At 44.9% G+C, this 18,495-nt stretch overlaps 1 protein-coding gene across 1 annotated transcript in view; it reads right to left on the reverse strand.

The window, feature by feature from the left end:
- Positions 1-18,495, reverse strand: part of LOC147725892 (long-chain-fatty-acid--CoA ligase ACSBG2-like) — a 144,527-nt gene that overhangs the window by 68,913 nt on the left and 57,119 nt on the right. Inside the window, exons 8-9 of the mRNA XM_086963383.1 lie at positions 6,905-7,086; positions 1,151-1,369 (exon numbers count right to left, since the gene is read on the reverse strand). Of these exons, the coding sequence (XP_086819509.1) occupies positions 1,151-1,369; positions 6,905-7,086 (401 nt within the window). The remainder of the gene's footprint in view (positions 1-1,150; positions 1,370-6,904; positions 7,087-18,495) is intronic.

Here is an 18,495-nt window from a genome sequence, read left to right on the forward strand (position 1 = left end):
GTCATTGGGAAGGCAGGTGAAGTCCTTGCATTGATTCAACTTAGACATGATCTCTCTAACAAACTCTGGTACCGGACGCGAGCTAGAACATTGTTCTTCCACTAACCTCTTTACACTGTACTCTTGTAAGTTGCATCTGAGACAGTGGAGCTCTGTTCAGCCTCAGTCTGCCTACCTACAAAGGAGGAGAAAACTAGCTCTGTTATGAAGACAGAAGTCATTTATACAACAATGTTGCACAGGGCATTGTCCAATGATATAAGGGCTACCTTATGATGGTAAGCAAGCATGTTCTGTATCCTTTGTTTGTCTCTTGACGACAGGTTAGTGACTTTATGTGCGTTATTACCAGAAGCAACTGACTTTGAAACTTATAAGTTGTGAAGGCCCTCTTATATTTCCTGATGGTATTGACAACTACTGTACCACCAGCATTAGGCTGCAAATACAGTTTTCTCTATTTATGAGATGTTTGTAGCCCATGAACAGTGGACCATAGTGCATTCTTATGCTGAATAAACACCATTATTAAATGATTTGTTATGTAATTCTTTCTAATGTCCATTGTTGCATGGCACTGCTGTATATGCCAAGCATTAGTTTGCCCAAAAGGTAATTCTATCCGTCTATCTGCTAATTATTAACATTTAATTGAGACAGAACAGACACACACCCACAGACATGTTTCTACTCAGATGTGTGTGACCAGCTCTGGACTTGTTTGCTACTAAATCTGGAAAGACTGTCAAAGTTTCGTGACTTTACAAATAAATAAAGAGTAACAACCAAAGCACGCAATTTGATACATTAGGCACTAAATGCATCAAATGTTAGTCATTTGTAGGTGTGTACTGTAGTATATTGGAGTGATTCACATAAACAACTAGCCCCTGGACTACCAGCATGGTAGCACCCTGGGACAGGATCAGTCACATGTGGTTGTGTGACATAACCTAAAAATGCAGGTGACCAGCCTGCATCAGTAGAGTATAGAGAGACCAGGGACAGATAAATACTAGAGCAAATGTCTCAGATGATACATTGATGCTGCCTGGAATTCCAAATGATGGAGATAATAAATGAAATAATGAAAGTGCTATTCGATGGTGGTTCAGAAAGTAAGCCAGAGTTGGCAAAAATTACGACAGACCTTGTGGAGCGGAAAGTGCTCGGTATAGATGCTGTATGGGGTCCAGAACTCTCACTCATGCCGTAAAGCTCCATAATGGGGAGGTTCAGCCCCATGAAGTAGTCCAGGGTCTCCTTCGTGATGGGAGCTGCTCCTGTTGAACACATGACACATCGATCAAGGCCAAGACCAGCTTGTATCTTCTTGAGCACTTGATTTTCAGCTGGCGCGGAGGCTTGACTGTAAAGCAAACACATGAGAGGTGAGACAGAAGACGTTTCAAAAAAGGAGGAGAGTGTAAGAAGAAATCAAATGGGTGATATAAACGATTTGAGAAAGGATGAAAAGGATCATTGACCAATAAAAGAGGTTTAAAAATAAGGATATTGAGGAGGAAGTCAATAAATCTAAGAAGATAGCCTGGTAGAAGAGGAATATGGGGCACAGATACTAAAAAAGTGATTCCCTACTGTGTGTTGGTAGGCACCTGGAAAATGTTGTGGCTGATTAGCTTAGAACAGATGATATTTGGACAAAATATTGAGTCAAACAAATATTGAGCTTTTAATATTGTGGTATATAAATATCGTGATGCAAAAATATAGTTTACAAAAATATCAATTTTTAAAGGTAAGTAATAACCTTGTCAAACATATCTGTGCTGTTAATATTGCTTACAAAAATATAGTCGTAAAAAAAGATAATTTCTTTATTTATTTTTATGTATTTTAGTTTATATTTTAATTGTATATATTATAATTTGGTTGCATAATTTTTGTTTATATTTATTAATATAGTTTGTCATTTTTAATTATTTTTACATTTAATGTAATTGTTAATTGTAATTTATAGTGAAGTTAATTCATTATATTTAATGTATAAATCATTTTAATTATTATAAATTCTTTTTTGCTGAGTAGTTATGTTAATTGTGAAAATAATATACTTTTTTATTTTAATTGATTATTATTGGTTTGTAGGAGTACAGACTGAGAAGGTAATGAAGTATTATCAATTGATAATGTATCATTAATTGTTTGATTGAGAAATATGTAAATTGTGTAATTATTATATTTTTCAAGTTATGTGCTTGATTTGGGTTGTTGAATTTGTAGGGGTACAGGGTGATAAATTAATTAATAAATAATGGATAATAAATTAATAACCAATTATTTAATTGGCAATTAATTATGTAAATTGTGTACTTATAGTTTTTAAGTTAGTTTTTAGGTGTCGGTTGCTTAGTGTGTAGGAGTATAGAGTGAGAAGTTAATTAAGTAATAATTAGTTACTAAATATTTCTTTTGATTGAAATATTTAATTATGTAAGAATAAATGTATTTGTGTTCTATATATTAGTTGTGTTTTGTTTTGTTTGTTGGAAAATAGGGTGGGAAGTTATTTAAGTAATAATATATTTAAAATTAGGTACTCATTTGTTAATAGATGTTTTAATTGTCACTTGTAATATAATATGTTAATTGTGTTATACTTTTTTATTTTAATTACATTTCAATTGTCAGCTGTTATGTTTGTGGGAATATAGTGTGTCATTGTATTTAAATTAATAACATTTGTTTTAATCGATAAAAAATTATTTCAAATTTAAATAATTATGTATTTGTAAATTGTTTTGGTACATTGTTTTTTGAAAATGTAGACATATAATATTTATATTGAGAATTTAAAATATTTCTGCTTAATTAACAAACATGTTAAAATATGTTATTTGTTTGAAGTGAACTACTCTCCCTGTACTGCTGCACAGAATGCAGTGTGAATAGTAAATTGTATCCCTCCAGAGTCCAACGCTTTCCCTACTGTTGGACTGGAGTGGGAATTTTAAATTCTACTCCTCCGTTGTCCAAGCCTTTCCCTACTGCTGCACAGACTGGAGTGGGAGTAGTACATTTTACCCTTCCGAAGTCCAAATTAAAATTGCAACAAAAAAAATTTAAGGGCAAACAGACAGCAGGTGTCAAATCTATATTACCGGTAGCCCAGAGTACATTAACGGTAGAAGATGTAGACCTTCTAAATGATTTAACAGATTTGGCAAAAGAAGGCACAAGCGAGCAGTCAGAAGGTGATGCAAGCAGAACACTGCCTGATAGCTACAGCAGTGATAGGAGTGCTACTCCTTTTAGAACCAAGTCCCGCTTCTACCCCCCAATGCCCCATGAGAATTTGGATGCATTCAATGAGAGTGTAATGCATGATTTTAAAAAATTGAGACTTCAGAGTCAACAAGGTCTTGTGAACAAAACCAATTTCAGTCACAAATTGGATAAAGTTATGACAAAATGGTCCAACAATGAGAAATATCAGATACGTTCCTCTGAGGAAAGATAGTGATTTGACCGAATGAGATGTATCTACAGGAAGCTTACAGTCAACTGCATAACCAACAGTGTTACTGTAAGATTACGAGAAGTGTGTATGATGGGTTGAGAGCAGGCTTTTTTAAAGATCCAAAAAATTGCCACAACACTACTTTGATCACTAAGGAGGTATTTGAATTTTTGCACAAGAAACATCAAAGACTTCTACTGAAGGTGCATAAAGATAGTGCCTGCCCTCATGGCAGGCCAATAATATCAGCAATTGGAAGCTTTATAATGAACGTGTCCAAATATGTGGACTACTTCCTGCAGCCTTATGTACTTGCCTTACCCTCATACGCACAAAACAGTACTGATTTTCCTAGACACATTTTTAATGTTCAGTGGGAACCAGATATCCAGATAGTCTGTCTAGATGTCAGTTTATTATATACCAGCATACAACACAAAGATGGCATTTATGCTGTACAACACTTTTTGAGAACAAGATCTAACGAACACCGCAAACACATTGACATGATTGTAGTCATTATAGAATGATGCATCAACAGTAATATTTTTCTGTTTAACAATTACATCTTCCATCAAACACAGGGGACAGCTATGGGCACCTGCTTCTCCCCCAGCTATGCGAACTTACACATGGGCTGGTGGGAGGAGCAGGTGCTCAAAAACACTTAAATGCTGATTGGTCAGGAATATTTTGATATGGCTACGGTACATTGATGACCTTTTCATTTCATGGAGCAGTGATCTAACATCTGTTGAAGAGTGTGTGAGGATAATGCTTGTTTATAGGTGGGCACCCTTGCAAGAATATTCCGTATACAATGTGGACAGGAGGGACTATCTTTCGACACACTTCTTTTCTTCTGTGGACATCATTTAGTCCCCTCAAAGAGAGGTAATGTCAGGCACAGCTGACAAATGAAAGAGGAAAATCCCCCAAAGTGAGTGGTCACACATCGGGTGCCCTTTTTATCTTTAAACACAGCAACAAGAACATTCCATTTCCATGCTCTGATGTATCGCAATCATTCCGAGAGACTACACACTCAGAATAGAACAGATCTACCCTGTAGCCCTTGGAAGGCAGAGGGACAGTCTGAGAATGATGTACTAAGCTTCATCCTTCTCAACATCGGGCTTGTCATCACAGCTGACAAAGACCGGAATCGGCTGAGCCGCAGTGGAAGCTGATAGACCTCATCTTTACATCTAACTCACAAATACAGTCTGTGATTGGTCATCATGTAAATGTAAATGTAAATGTATGTATACTTGTAAAGCGCACTATCACCTTTCAGGCATCCTGGCGCTGTATACCGCTGTGGAACCCTTCCTGGCTTTCCCTGTGAAATGCCCCCTACTGGGCACCCTCAAGGTGAAGCCAGGCACCCCAGCGCTTTCGGGGCCATTGTGGAGATTAAGCAAGCTATTGTCCAGAGTTGCAGATTGGGACCCATGATTAGAGTAGGCACCGAGGCGAGAATAATCGAGTCCGTGGACATTGAGCCACAGACCCTGCCGTGTCGGGAATTGAACCCTGGTCCTGGGTCAGACCTCTGCATCAGGGTCTGCCGCTTCTAACCAGTGAGCCACACTTCTCCACTCTAAATGCCAGGTTTGTGCTCTCAGAGTGAAGCTGGAACGTATCTGATATTTCTCAATGTTGGACCATTTCTTCATAACTTTATCCAATTTGTGACTGAAATTGGTTTTGTTCACAAGACCTTGTTGACTCTGAAGTCTCAATTTCTAAAATCATGCATTACACTCTCATTGAATGCATTCAAATTCTCAGGGGGCCCTGTGGGGCAGAGGACCACCTCTGGAAATTCACGCCAGCTTCCAGGAGGCAGGGCAAACTAGTGAAAGAATTCTGGTGAAGCTGGACAATGATATCTGTGCTATAGATGTCTGTAGTCAGCCTCTGCAGAACCCAAATCATGTTTGCATCATAGACAATTGCGTACAAGGCAGGAGGCCAGTGGGTTTCTCACTCCTATCTCTTGGTCTCTGGCTGAGAGGGGTCCCATTCAAACATATGTGGCATCTGTCTGGATGGTGAGGAGAGACCAGTACTGGGCCCTACCACAGAACTGCCCTGAAAAGTATCAGTTCTCTACTGACTTCTGCACTCCATTATATCTTCTTTGCTTTTGATGTATCTTTAAGCAAGGGTTCCAGAGAGGCTGAGGAGTTGACACTGCCAAACACAGTCCTATCCTGTGTCTAAGTCATACTCTGGACTGCAATAGCCTTTGTGTTGTCTTGAGTTGGCAATTGACAGAACCATTTGTCTCCTGATGGAGTGCAAAGACCTGTGCCGTCAGTGTTAGAGCAGAATGCATTGAAGGCTGTTTTAGACTGCTGAGTTTGCACTTACATGTTATACTAAGCTCTGTGTGTGGCACAGTCATTGGCGAGAATCCCTGACTGGGGAGGACGCCACAGCCTTGACCTTGGCATGTCTCTACCTGACTCTAGATGGCAGAAGTATGTGACTTGGTCAAATGGAAAGCGGCATGTCCTGAAGTGGTTCTCCATATTAAACTACTGGTGAGACACATAAAATACTTAAAGGCTCGAGTTTTATGGAGTTAATGGGAAGGGGACAGGAAAAAGGACAGGAAGGAAGATGCGGATTGACGCAAGAGGAAAGTGAAAGAAGGGGTGGAAATAAAACAAACAAAACTATCTAGAAAATAGCTCACATTCAGTAAAATACATGGAATTTTGGCTGGAGTGGATGGGAAATATTACAAATCATAAAAATAAATGTAAAACTTTACATTCCCACCACCACTAGTCTTGTTCATATGATAATTACTCTTTATTCCTCTTGTGTTAGTGGTAAATCTGTTTCCTCAGAATCAAAGACCTGTTTATGTTAAGGAAGTGAAACCCCTCTATGATCTTATGAGTTTCACACACCAAAGGATGATGTGTATGGACTGGTTATAGATGATGGAAAAGCTTAAGAACATACTAGAAATACAAGAAGTTTTTAAGTAAAGAGAGTTTAGGATTATTCAAGATTAATGCTCAAGAGGAGAGAAGAGAGGAAGCCCTGGAGATGATAACATGTCAGAGTCTGCAACTAAGAACAGATCTGAGAATCATTCGCTCCTGTTCTTGGCCCTGACACTGGACATTTGTTGATGGATGGAGTTGTAAAGGAAGCACCAGAGGCAGAAAACACCCAAGAGCTTTTTACTAATTCCTTTCAAACATCCCCAAGGTTGGATCTGAAACAAAGTGGAAACTTGGTACATTTTAACCTGCTCATGAATACTTTTGATATGTTCACTCAGAGAGAGTTCAGTGGCCCTGATTTATAAATATCAAATATGGTACTTTACACTCTTCTGCTTTTTAATACCTAACTCCACACACTAATCCCACCAGAAGAGATGCTGATTCGGTATACCCATTCATTAGGTTCAGGTTAACAGCCACGCCATGGCCTCTCGCCTCGGAGCTGACGGTCCTTGCGACAAATGATGACTTCGAGCTCATGGCCTGCACCGCAGCCTGCATCTTCTCCCAAGTCCGCGGTACTCCAAAGAACTGAGTGGGACGCACCTCCTTCAGCACATCAATGAGAGATCCCTGCAGTGAGAGGAAACAGGGAGTGAACTCCCAACAATGTGGTTCAGAGTGGTTTGTTCTTCTTTCACTAAATATGTGATCTGTAGGTGGTTAACATCATAACATACCCTTGTATTGACTTGTTTTGTGAAATCTTTTGATGTAGCTGAAACATGTATCACTATGATTCAGAACCTCAATAGGCTACAGTGCACCATGGTCGTCGCAACTACCTTCGTTATTAAGACCGTTCGGGCAGGCGGTTTCACCAGCTGTAAAGGATGCAGGTACACCTTCCACTCAGCAATGAATTGTGTACCTCTAGTTAGAATCATCCACAACAATTGTCAGCGGCAGCCGGCATGGTAAGCGGGTGGTGGGCGGGCTGGTCGTGGGTTGTGCGAGGGAGGGGTTTGCGCAGGGGTCACGCATAATAAAAAAATAAAAATAAATACAAAATAAAAAAATGTACTGTTGTGCTGGGTTCTGCATCTCTGCTCCTGCTCTTCTCTGCTCTTCACAACCAGGCCCCACTGACCAATCTCAACACTGCAATGCAGCCCTGTGAGTGCCTAGTTGGACGCTCAACCAGGGAATGGGAGCCTGGGCTTTTTCTCCGCAGCCTGCATGGAAAACGGGGAAAGTGCGCATGACTGGTTTGGGCAGTCCAAGAGGGCTGACAAAACAGTAATTGCACACTTAGGAGTGGGCAAGGCACTCTACCATGCCCTTTTCCAAGAGCAGAGCAGCAAGCCCGCCCGCCCGCCCGCAAAGCTGCAGGAAGCAGCATAAAATGATAATAAAGCAAAGTTTTTATAATTTTTTGTTTCTGCTTCGCACTTCTTAAAAGCAGTGGGGTGACGCTCCTCCACCTTAGCGGAGGAGCCGCCACTGACAAAAGTTACAGCTACATCTCACTTCTTCTGTGCTTTTCATTTCTTTCCTCTCTTCCGCCTATCTCCACTTTTCCCCTCCTCCCCGGGTTTGTAAGATTCCCTATTTGCTTTCCCTCTATTATTTTCTTTTAGTCATGTTACATTTTCTGGCCCCCCCTTACCTCTCTAACCAGTCTGTGCACAAACGTAGAACCGCTCAGCCTTTCTTAATATTGCCATGTACCTAGCGCTCTGGTTCATCTTACACTGTTTTTCAGTACAGAATTACTGTTTCACATATGGTACCTTATGTTCCCCATCCCTCCTTCCCCTATATACTGTTTTGTTTTAAATCTTCCTAGTAAAGAAATTGTAAAATAATAGTTGTGCATGAGCAGAGAGAAAAAGGCCTGGGATGTTCTTAAATGTGGGGCGTGCTCTGCTGGGTACCATTCCTTTGCATTATGAAATGCAGAGTCACAGAACCTAGGAGCCGGATGGACCAAGACCCAGATGCAAACCAGGATTTGCAATTTGCGCACCAGCTGTTTTGGATCGCGGCACCCACATTTTGATGCTTTTTTCCTCAGAAACAGTCACAAAAGATGTGCCTATGTTTTTAATTGAATTTTGATTTGGGCCGCACTAGTCTAGTATTGCTCTGCAGTTCCGTGTAGATGGGCACATAAAGGAACCCATGCATTAATATGCTGGTCGGACCCAGAAGGTCTTTCTCCGACCTTTTGAATCGGAGGGTAAACCTCTTTTTTGCGGAGTGCCTCAGGGCTCTGCCTTGAGCCCTCTGTTTTTCAATGTCTATCTCGCTCCGCTGGCAAAGGTGGTGGAATCTTGGGGGGTCGGAGTGATCTCCTACGCTGATGATACTCAGCTTGTTTTTTCATTTAGAGATCACTCTGACACCAATTTCATCAGTTTTTGCCACTGTCTCAGCAATATCTGCTCCTGGATGACCTCTAACCATCTTAAACTGAATACCGATAAAACGGAGGTTTTATTTTTTAATCAGAAAACCGCGCTGCCTGCCATTCAGTGGTGGCCAACGGTACTTAATCCTCCTCCGGTCCCAGTTCAGACAGCTCGAAATTTGGGCTTTCAATTTGATAATGCACTATCCTGCAAATCACAAATTAACAAGGTCACAGCAGCTTGCTTCGGCAAACTGCGTATGATCAGGAAGATCTTTCCATACCTCCCATTAGATTCCTGCAAAACCATTGTTCAAGCCCTGATTACATCGCATCTAGATTATGCCAACAGTCTCTATACGGGCGCCCCCTTGTACCAAATTGAACGCTTACAAATAGTACAAAATGCCGCAGCGAGACTGATTGGCAATATTCCTTTTCGCCACTCGGTTGCATCATACCGGAAGAAGCTGCACTGGCTTCCCATTGCCCGTCGCATTCAGTTCAAGGCTTTGATTTTTCCTTTCCGTGCCCCTAACGGGTTAGGCCCAGGATATTTGAGAAAGAGACTTAAACTGTCCCAGTCTGTCAGGTCTCTGAGATCGAACAGCCGATGCCTCCTGGTGGTGCCCTGATTCCGTCGTGCCAGAAGTGGTGGCAGAGCGTTCAGCGTAGTAACAGCTAAACTTTGGAACAGCCTCCCACTGGATGTTAGGTTTGTTGACTCTGAACCATTGTTCCGAAGCAAACTGAAAACTTGGTTGTTCACTATCTCATAAGTAGCTAATATCTCTCTAGCTTGTAGTCTATAGCGCCGGGACACCCCTTTTGGGGGTTGACGTGCGCTTTATAAGCTTCTAAATAAATAAATAAAGAAAGAAATAATCTGTACATTAGCAGGGGATGTCATATTGACCAGGCTCATGATTATTAATGGGGCTGGTTGTAAATTGCATCTACCTGTGAATAGCTATGAATGCAGAGATGGTGGCTTGCAAGCGACATGAGACCACCACCCTTGCATGTGCGTCCCAAAAATGTGGAACCCTTTTTAAAGCAGCCTCGGTCCAGAACACTGACAGATGCTGCTTCACTGAAAATATTGCCTATGTAGGAACACATTGGGGAAGAGGCAGAGGTCCCTTAAACAACTGCCTATTCCCCGCGAGGCTGTCAGTTACGACTCCCATCGTATACTAAGATAGCACCCTCTTTAAGAAGCTGGTATCTGATCACTAGTTTGCACCCACGTGCGCATTGATGCATTCCATTGTGGCTCTGAAATATGAGGGTGGCACCCCTCGCACACCACCCCCCAATTTGCAATGCGTTAAAAAACCCCATTTCGGGGCAGAAAGACATTTCCAACACATGAAGAGGTTTTGTACATGTCAAAACACTATTATGCAGTTGTAGGGCTTGCAATTTCAAAATAATTTTGTACATTGGCCCCTAAATGAAGTAAGGGGCAGTGTACATGGTCATAAGACTGAGAAAGTACTGCTGACCTTAGGTCAGGTGACTGGGGCAGCAGACATGATGGAAGAGTTAGAGGGTGAGTGACTGATTAGTCATAGACAGCGGTGGGTTCACTACAGCCCAACAGGTACAAGCTGGCTTCTTGTGATCCCATTGGCACTATGGGATCCTTCTGGGGTCATGGCAGTGCAAACTTACAATACAGGTTGGGGCCGATTCACATAACTAATCTGAGACAAAATCCTAAACGTACTACTTTTGGTATTCACAGAAGGCATTTAGTAGTAGTAAAGTTAGGATTTTGTCTTAAGTTTGACTTAAGTTTGACTTACGTTTGACTTAAGACAGACTTAAGACAAACTTAGGAGGTTATATACTGCTTCCACCACCAGGGTTAGGACAGCGGGCTTGATCTCTGCTGCCTGTGAGGTGGCTTGAGGGACGAGGCAGGGGTGCCCTTTGTACCCTCTGTAGTTTGCCCTGGCACTGGAACCCCTAGCGGCACATGCAAGGACCGGGAGATTCTACTCGGGCTTGATGGTGGATGGGCAGATGCAGCACATAGCACTGTACGCAGACGATGTGCTCCTGTTCCTGGCCAACTGGGGAGAAGCACTACGGGAGCGAAGGACATGCTGGAGACTTTGGGGAGAATTGCGGGACTCCGCGTGAATTGGACCAAGTCATACTTGTTCCCTACCAAGTCAGGCAGGATGGATTTACAGAGTGTAGAAGGGGTCCCATGGGAGGCCCACTGTTTACCTTATTTAGGAACCCGGATCTACCATGACTCTGAGGACCTTTTCGAAGGCAATGTGGGGCGAGCGATACGCAGTACCAAGGCTTGTTTTGATTATTGGGGGACTCTTCCTTTATCTGTAGCGGGCAGAGTTAGCTTGGTAAAGATGGTCATCCTCCCAAGATTCCTCTATTACTTTGGGACACTCCCTGTTTGGATACTGCACAGGTTGTTGACGCAGCTCAAAACCATGTTCACAGGGTTCCTATGGGGGAATAGGAGAAGAAGGGTTGCCCTGGTTACTATGCAATGGCCCAGGGAGAAAGGGGGTCTTGCACTGCCAGACTTCGAGGCCTATTATCATGCTGCGCAGCTTCAATGGTTCACAAAACGGGTGGCGGGCTGTATACGGCAGCCAGAGGAAGAAGGGAGGGCTGATCCGAGCTGGCGTCGGCTGTCTAGTGTATGTTTGCAGGCGCCGATAAGAGATGGGGAAATGCCGCTGGATTTGCAAGTGGTGTGACAGTGCGGAATGCGACTGACTAGGAGGTCGCGAGTCCGAGTTCCATAAGCACCCGAGATCCCGCTGGAAATGTGCGAGGTGCTACCCAATGGAGGGGACTGGAGCAAGCTGTGAACCTGGGAGGAGGCAAGGATGATTGCAATCGGGGATCTCTACGAGGATGGAAACCTCCTTCCATTCAAAGACCTCATGAAACGTCATGATCTCCCAAGGGGGAACTTTGTATTTCTCACGGCCCTCACGACGGCTATTAGAAGGCACTGGCGAGGAGGATTGGTGGAGCCTAAACTGTCTCTCGCTTGTCAATACATAGTGATGGCAGCGGGAACTATTAAATTGGTGACCTGTCTGTATCGGAGGATTACCCAGGACCTGCGTCAACCGCTGACGGCGCTATGCCTTAAATGGGAAGCGGATCTGGGGGCACCCATTGAGGAGAAACCATAGGGGGAGGTTGTTGAGAGAGCATGGAAAAGCACTCAGAATGCGTGCTTTCAACTGATCCAATTCTATGTGTTACATAGAGTATACTTAACTCTCGGCAAGATCAACGACTATTTTGGAGCGTCAACTGCATGTCCCCGGTGTGCTTTAGAGGGGGCAGAGTTTTTACACATGTTCTGGGACTGCCCACAGTTGAGGGACTACTGGCAGGGGGTGACGACTAAATTGACAACAGTGATGGAGAGTGAGATAGCCATGACGCAAGGGGCTTGTTTGCTCCATTGGTTTCCACACACTGCTAAGACTAAGTTCACCAGCAAGTTCATTGATTTGGGGCTGGTCCTGGCAAAAAGAGAACTTACTACCTGTTGGAAGGCGTGCAGAGGGCCTTCTCTTGCACATTAGGGAGGGGAGTTTGGGAAGGAGGCAGGGAGTGAAGGGAACTGCAGGCTATGCCAGGCTAAGCGCACTGAGAGTGAGAAATCAAAGGAAATGGCATGGGCGTGGGTGGCGCTTGTGGAACTAGTTAAGCAACCGATCGAAGACGACGAGGGAGTGCCAGATGGTGCTGAGGAGGCACAGGCTGAGTGAAGCTGAATGAAATAATGGGTGCTTGAGTCTGGGACTGACTTGGCAACAAATTCTTCTGGTGTCCCTGGACCTTATTAGGATGCGGTCTATGCGGCAAGATCATTGCCGTGGTTTGCACGGGGTTTAGCTGACCATGTGGGTACTCATCGAATCAACGGCATGCCTGGGGGGTGGGGGTGGTAGGGGTAGGGGGTTTGCATTGGGGTGTTTGAGGACTGGGGGGGGCCTGGATTTAGGGATCCTTGGTTGAAATTCGCTGTTAGGCTGTATTGGGCGCGGAGAATTGATAACCTGAGGGCTATATCGACCGCTGGGAGGGAGAGGGGTCAACTGACAGCTCACAAGGGCCTTTTGATGAGAACCCGGTTGAGATTGGATCTATTAGGATCTTAGGAATACTGATGATTGTATTTGCAATGTATTTTGTCTACCTAACTGCTCCTTTATATTTCCCATATGATTGTACCGCTGTCCTCTGGCATTTTCTTTGAAAAATCAATAAAAAAATGTTGATGCAGCATGGTGGGATCATGCCGCTGCGCCATGATCAAGATGCCATGCTGATGTCTTGCCGATGTAGCATACTTATATCATGCTGATGTAGCATGCTGAAGACATGCCAATGCAGCATGCCTATGTGACGCCGATGAAGCATGCTGTTGTCATGCCGATGCACCATGCAGATGCCATGCTGATGCAGCATGTTGATGTCATGCCGATGCAGCATACTGAAGACATGCGAATGCAGCATGCCGATGCCATGTTGATGTAGCATGCTGATGTCATGCCGATGCAGGATGTTGATGTCATGCCAATGCAGCATGCCGATGCCATGTTGATGCAGCATGCTGAAGTCATGCCGATGCAGCATACTGAAGACATGCCAATGCACCATGCTGATGTCATGCTGATGTAGCATGCTGATGTCACGCCGATGAAGCATGCTATTATCATGCGGATGCACCATGCTGATTTTTTGGCTTGCCATCTTCTGGCATGTTTGCCCTGTCTTTTTGCTTTCTGACCTCCCGGTTTTGAATCTGTTTTTGCGGGTTTACTGTCTCTGTGCACTTTCTCACAGCTGTTCAGTGTTAAAGTGCAAGTGCTCCTGTTATAAACTGTTGTTAGGGTTTGGTGATTCCATGATTGGTTACTTGATTTACTAGTAGTCCCTAGTACAGTGCGCCGTGTGTACCCAGGGCCTGTAAATCAAACGCTGCTGGTGGGCCTGCAGCACTGGCTGTGCCTCCCATTTATACAGCCCTTCGATGGTAACTCAGACCTACCACTGCGGTGTCTGTGTGCAGTCTAAAACTGCCATGTCGACTTGGCAACTGCACCAACTTCCCTAACCTTCCCTTTCCTTACATGTGAGTCACCCCTAAGGTAGGCCCTAGGTGCCCCTGTGAATAGGGTGCAGTGTATGTGAAAGGTAGGACATGCCCTGATGTGTGTGGCATGCCCTGATAGTGAAATACTGCCAATTTCGTATTTTACTATTGAAAGGCTATCTGGCCCATAGTAAAGCATGGGAGTTAATTTATAACATCTTATAAATATAACTTCCCATTGGACCAGATAAGAAGATAAAGTTTAGTATGCCTGAACTCAGAATCTAAAGATGCATTTTTTAGTGAAGGTGTTTTTCACATTCTGTGTTTGAAAATACAACTTTTAGAAAGTAGGTATTTTCCTGCTTAGCCAACCTGTGTGCCTTGGCGGGGTTTGTGGATTGACTGTCTGGCTTTGGAGTGACAGGAGCCTTTGGATACTCATTGGCTCCAGAGAGTCTGATGGGTCAGGGCTAGCCTGAATAGACCTGGGCTGCAATGAGAGTAGTGGCTGGAGATTTTCTTGCACCTGAATGGGCCTGGTCTGCCTTCCACAATGATGTATCCACCCCTTGCCTGGAAGCTGGGCCAGACAGGACAGAACTGGTTCTGGCTAAGCACAGACACTCTCTGCCTGGAAGGACAAAGGAATTTGGGGTATAAATATTGGGGACCAGACCCCATTAATTTAGAACTCTTTTGGAACTAAAAAGACTGCCAAGAAGAAGAGCTGGAGAAGCAGTGAGGCAAGACTACCACTTTGCTGTGAGCCTTGCTGTGTTCGCCTGCAGTGGCTGCTTCTGTCATGGGCAGTGAAGGACTGAACTGAACTTTCTGCAACTTTCTTTTTTTGTGAGTTTCTCCAAGGGCTTGAGGGAGAGCTTGCCCCCTGTTCAAGAAGTCTCAGGAACAGCAAAGACTTCAATTTCTTCTGCCATCAACACTGGGGACTGTGTGTTTTGTGCTGTAACAGACGCAAAGCAACCTGATGCCATCTACGATGCCGCTTCTGACTTTGTGTCCTGAGAGCACTGCAAAGGTCACCGAAGCAACGCTGCACTACAACCCTAGTCTCACCAGTGATGCCACCTGATGCCTTGGGCATCACACTCTGCACCGCCCTGCTTCACGCGGTCGCCCTGTTATCCAGACGATGCCCCTCCAGGCTGACATTGATGCCGCTGCTTGCACCGTGGTTCAAGGACAACACTTGTAAGCTACATGACGCACCATCCTCATCCCGCACCACAGCCTTGGCGTGCCGGCACCATTGACTCCAGTTTATCAGCTGACAATATAGCTTCAGCAACGACTCTGCTTCTGCTTGCACTGTGACCTGTCAGCACCGCGAAGAGCACCGCATCATTTTACACCACAGGCCTGCTCTCACTGATGCCACTGGATGACTGTCACTGAGCCGTTGTCTGCACTTTGACCTGAAGGCACCGCATGCCACACCGCTGCGCTTCGCACCGCAGTTCCAACACCTGCCGGCACTCCCGACTTCAACCGTCAGGAGTTGGATCTGCAACGCATGTGACTTCAAGGCCACAACGACTCCTGCACTGACCTCTGGAACCGATGCCTGTGGATGTTGGCCTTCTGGGGCTCATCGAGAGGTCGCCGACGCCCTGCATTTCTGAAGGTACTGTTTCGCGGGTCTTCCCGACACCGTAGCTGGTCAGCAATGCCGCGGTCAACCAGAACTGCTTGGATTTGTTGTTACGACGCTATGATAGCCCCAGACAGAGCTATCGACTTCTAGGAACTGTATTTCACGTCTTCATGTCTATTTTGATTACTGAAGATTTCTGAGGTCTGTATGGTGGATTTGTATCGTTTTTGGTCTTGTTTTGAGTATATAAAAATATTGGATATTTTTCTAAACTGGTGTGGTGTCCTTTTGTAGTGCTTTCACTATATTACTGCCGGTTATGTGCAACTGGTTTACACACTGCCTCTAAGGTAAGCCTGACTGCTCGTGCCATGCTACCAAGGGAGTGAGCAGGGTTTCTTTAGCAGTGTATCCCCTTTACCCTGAATTGGAAAAAGGGTCCCTACTTGGACAAAGGTGCAAACCCTTGCCAACTAGAGACCCCTATTTCTAATACTGATGCAGCATGCTGATATCATGAAGATGCAAGATGCTGATGTCATGCCGATGTAGCATGCAGATGCCATGCCGATGCAGCACTCTGATGTCATGCTGATGCACCATGGATGCCAATGTCATGTCGATGCAGCATGCTGATGACATGCCGATGCAGCATGCTGTTGTCATGCCGATAGAGCATGCTGTTGTCATGCCGATGCAGCATGCTATTTTTTCATTTCATTCCAGCATTGTGATGTCATGCCGCTGCACCTTCAAGATGCCATGCTGATGTCAGGCCGATGCAGCATGATTATGTCATACTGATGAACCATGAAGATGCCGTGTCGATGCAGCATAAAGATGCTATGCTGATGCAGCATGCTAATGCATTTCGCCAGTATGTTAGGCCAATGCAGAATAAAGATACATAATGGTAATGTAACATACTGATCCACCATGCCAATGCTAATCAATGACTTACAGCTGTCGTCCTGTTAGAAATGGGGTCTCTAATTGGCAGTTTGTTTACACCCTGTACAAGTGGGGATCCTCACTCTAGTCTTCTCATCCAGCAAGGACATCGCCTTCAGCCACGCCACCGGACTCCACTGGACGGACCACAGCTGCGTCCACTTCAGCCTCAGAAGGACCACGATCCACCACCACCAGCAACAGGTTGCACGCAGAAGCTGGAACAAGATCACAGCCGACCAACTCGCGACTTACCAGCGCGAAGAACCCCAGCCAAGCGGCAACCGACCTCACGAAATGGATCAACGACTGCGCAGACGACCTCGCCCCTCTTAAGACCCCGCCCAGCAGACCTGGCAGCAAGAAAGCCCCATGGTTTACCGACGAACTCAAGAGCTCCAAGAAGAACTGCAGAGCCCTCGAGAAAGCCTGGCGCAGAGACCCTACACCGGACAACATGACTGCCCTCAAGCGCGCCACCCGGAAACACCACCAACTGATCCACGCCACCAAGAAAACTGCATTCAAGGATCGACTGGATAACAACGCACACAACAGCAAGGAACTCTTCAACATCGTCAAAGAGCTCTCCAACCCCAACGCCAGAAACAACAACTTCACCCCTTCGCAAGACCTCTGCAACTCCCTCGCCTCCTACTTCCACAACAAGATCGCGGAAATACACAACAGCTTCAGCACTCAACCTATTTAACAACAAGGGGTGGTGATGGACAGAGTTTCTGAATTAAGCAGAATACTCTCACCCAGTCAAGAGATCAGGGCTAGATCCAACACTGTTTTTTAGCTCACTGCACCATCCCAGCTCAGAACCTGGCTATATGCAAATTAGTCTGTTCCTGTCCCAGTGCATGTTGGTAACAGGCCAAACCAAACTACCAAGCCAATTCTTACACTGGGAAGGAAACAAGCTTCCGGGGACCGGTTTCTGGCATTTCAGCCGTCGTCGGCCCGGCTTGCTTGAATCCTGATGGTGCAATGAGCAAGGGACTCACATCTGAGTATACCCTTCCACGCTTAGGGTGGACAAAATATTTAACAACAAGGGGTGGTGATGGACAGAGTTTCTGAATTAAGCAGAATACTCTCACCCAGTCAAGAGATCAGGGCTAGATCCAACACCGTTTTTTAGCTCACTGCACCATCCCAGCTCAGAACCTGGCTATATGCAAATTAGTCTGTTCCTGTCCCAGTGCATGATGGGAACAGGGCAAACCAAACTACCAAGCCAATTCTTACACTGGGAAGGAAACAAGCTTCCGGGAACCGGTTTCTGGCATTTCAGCCATCGTCGGCCCGGCTTGCTTGAATCCTGATGGTGCAATGAGCAAGGGACTCACATCTGAGTATACCCTTCCACGCTTAGGGTGGACAAAATATTTAACAACAAGGGGTGGTGATGGACAGAGTTTCTGAATTAAGCAGAATACTCTCACCCAGTCAAGAGATCAGGGCTAGATCCAACAACGTTTTTTAGCTCACTGCACCATCCCAGCTCAGAACCTGGCTATATGCAAATTAGTCTGTTCCTGTCCCAGTGCATGATGGTAACAGGGCAAACCAAACTACCAAGCCAATTCTTACACTGGGAAGGAAACAAGCTTCCGGGGACCAGTTTCTGGCATTTCAGCCATCGTCGGCCCGGCTTGCTTGAATCCTGATGGTGCAATGAGCAAGGGACTCACATCTGAGTATACCCTTCCACGCTTAGGGTGGACAAAATATTTAACAACAAGGGGTGGTGATGGACAGAGTTTCTGAATTAAGCAGAATACTCTCACCCAGTCAAGAGATCAGGGCTAGATCCAACACCGTTTTTTAGCTCACTGCACCATCCCAGCTCAGAACCTGGCTATATGCAAATTAGTCTGTTCCTGTCCCAGTGCATGATGGGAACAGGGCAAACCAAACTACCAAGCCAATTCTTACACTGGGAAG

Source organism: Lissotriton vulgaris, chromosome 3_1 (genome assembly GCF_964263255.1).
Source record: "Lissotriton vulgaris chromosome 3_1, aLisVul1.2, whole genome shotgun sequence".
In the NCBI taxonomy this organism is placed as follows: domain Eukaryota; kingdom Metazoa; phylum Chordata; class Amphibia; order Caudata; family Salamandridae; genus Lissotriton; species Lissotriton vulgaris.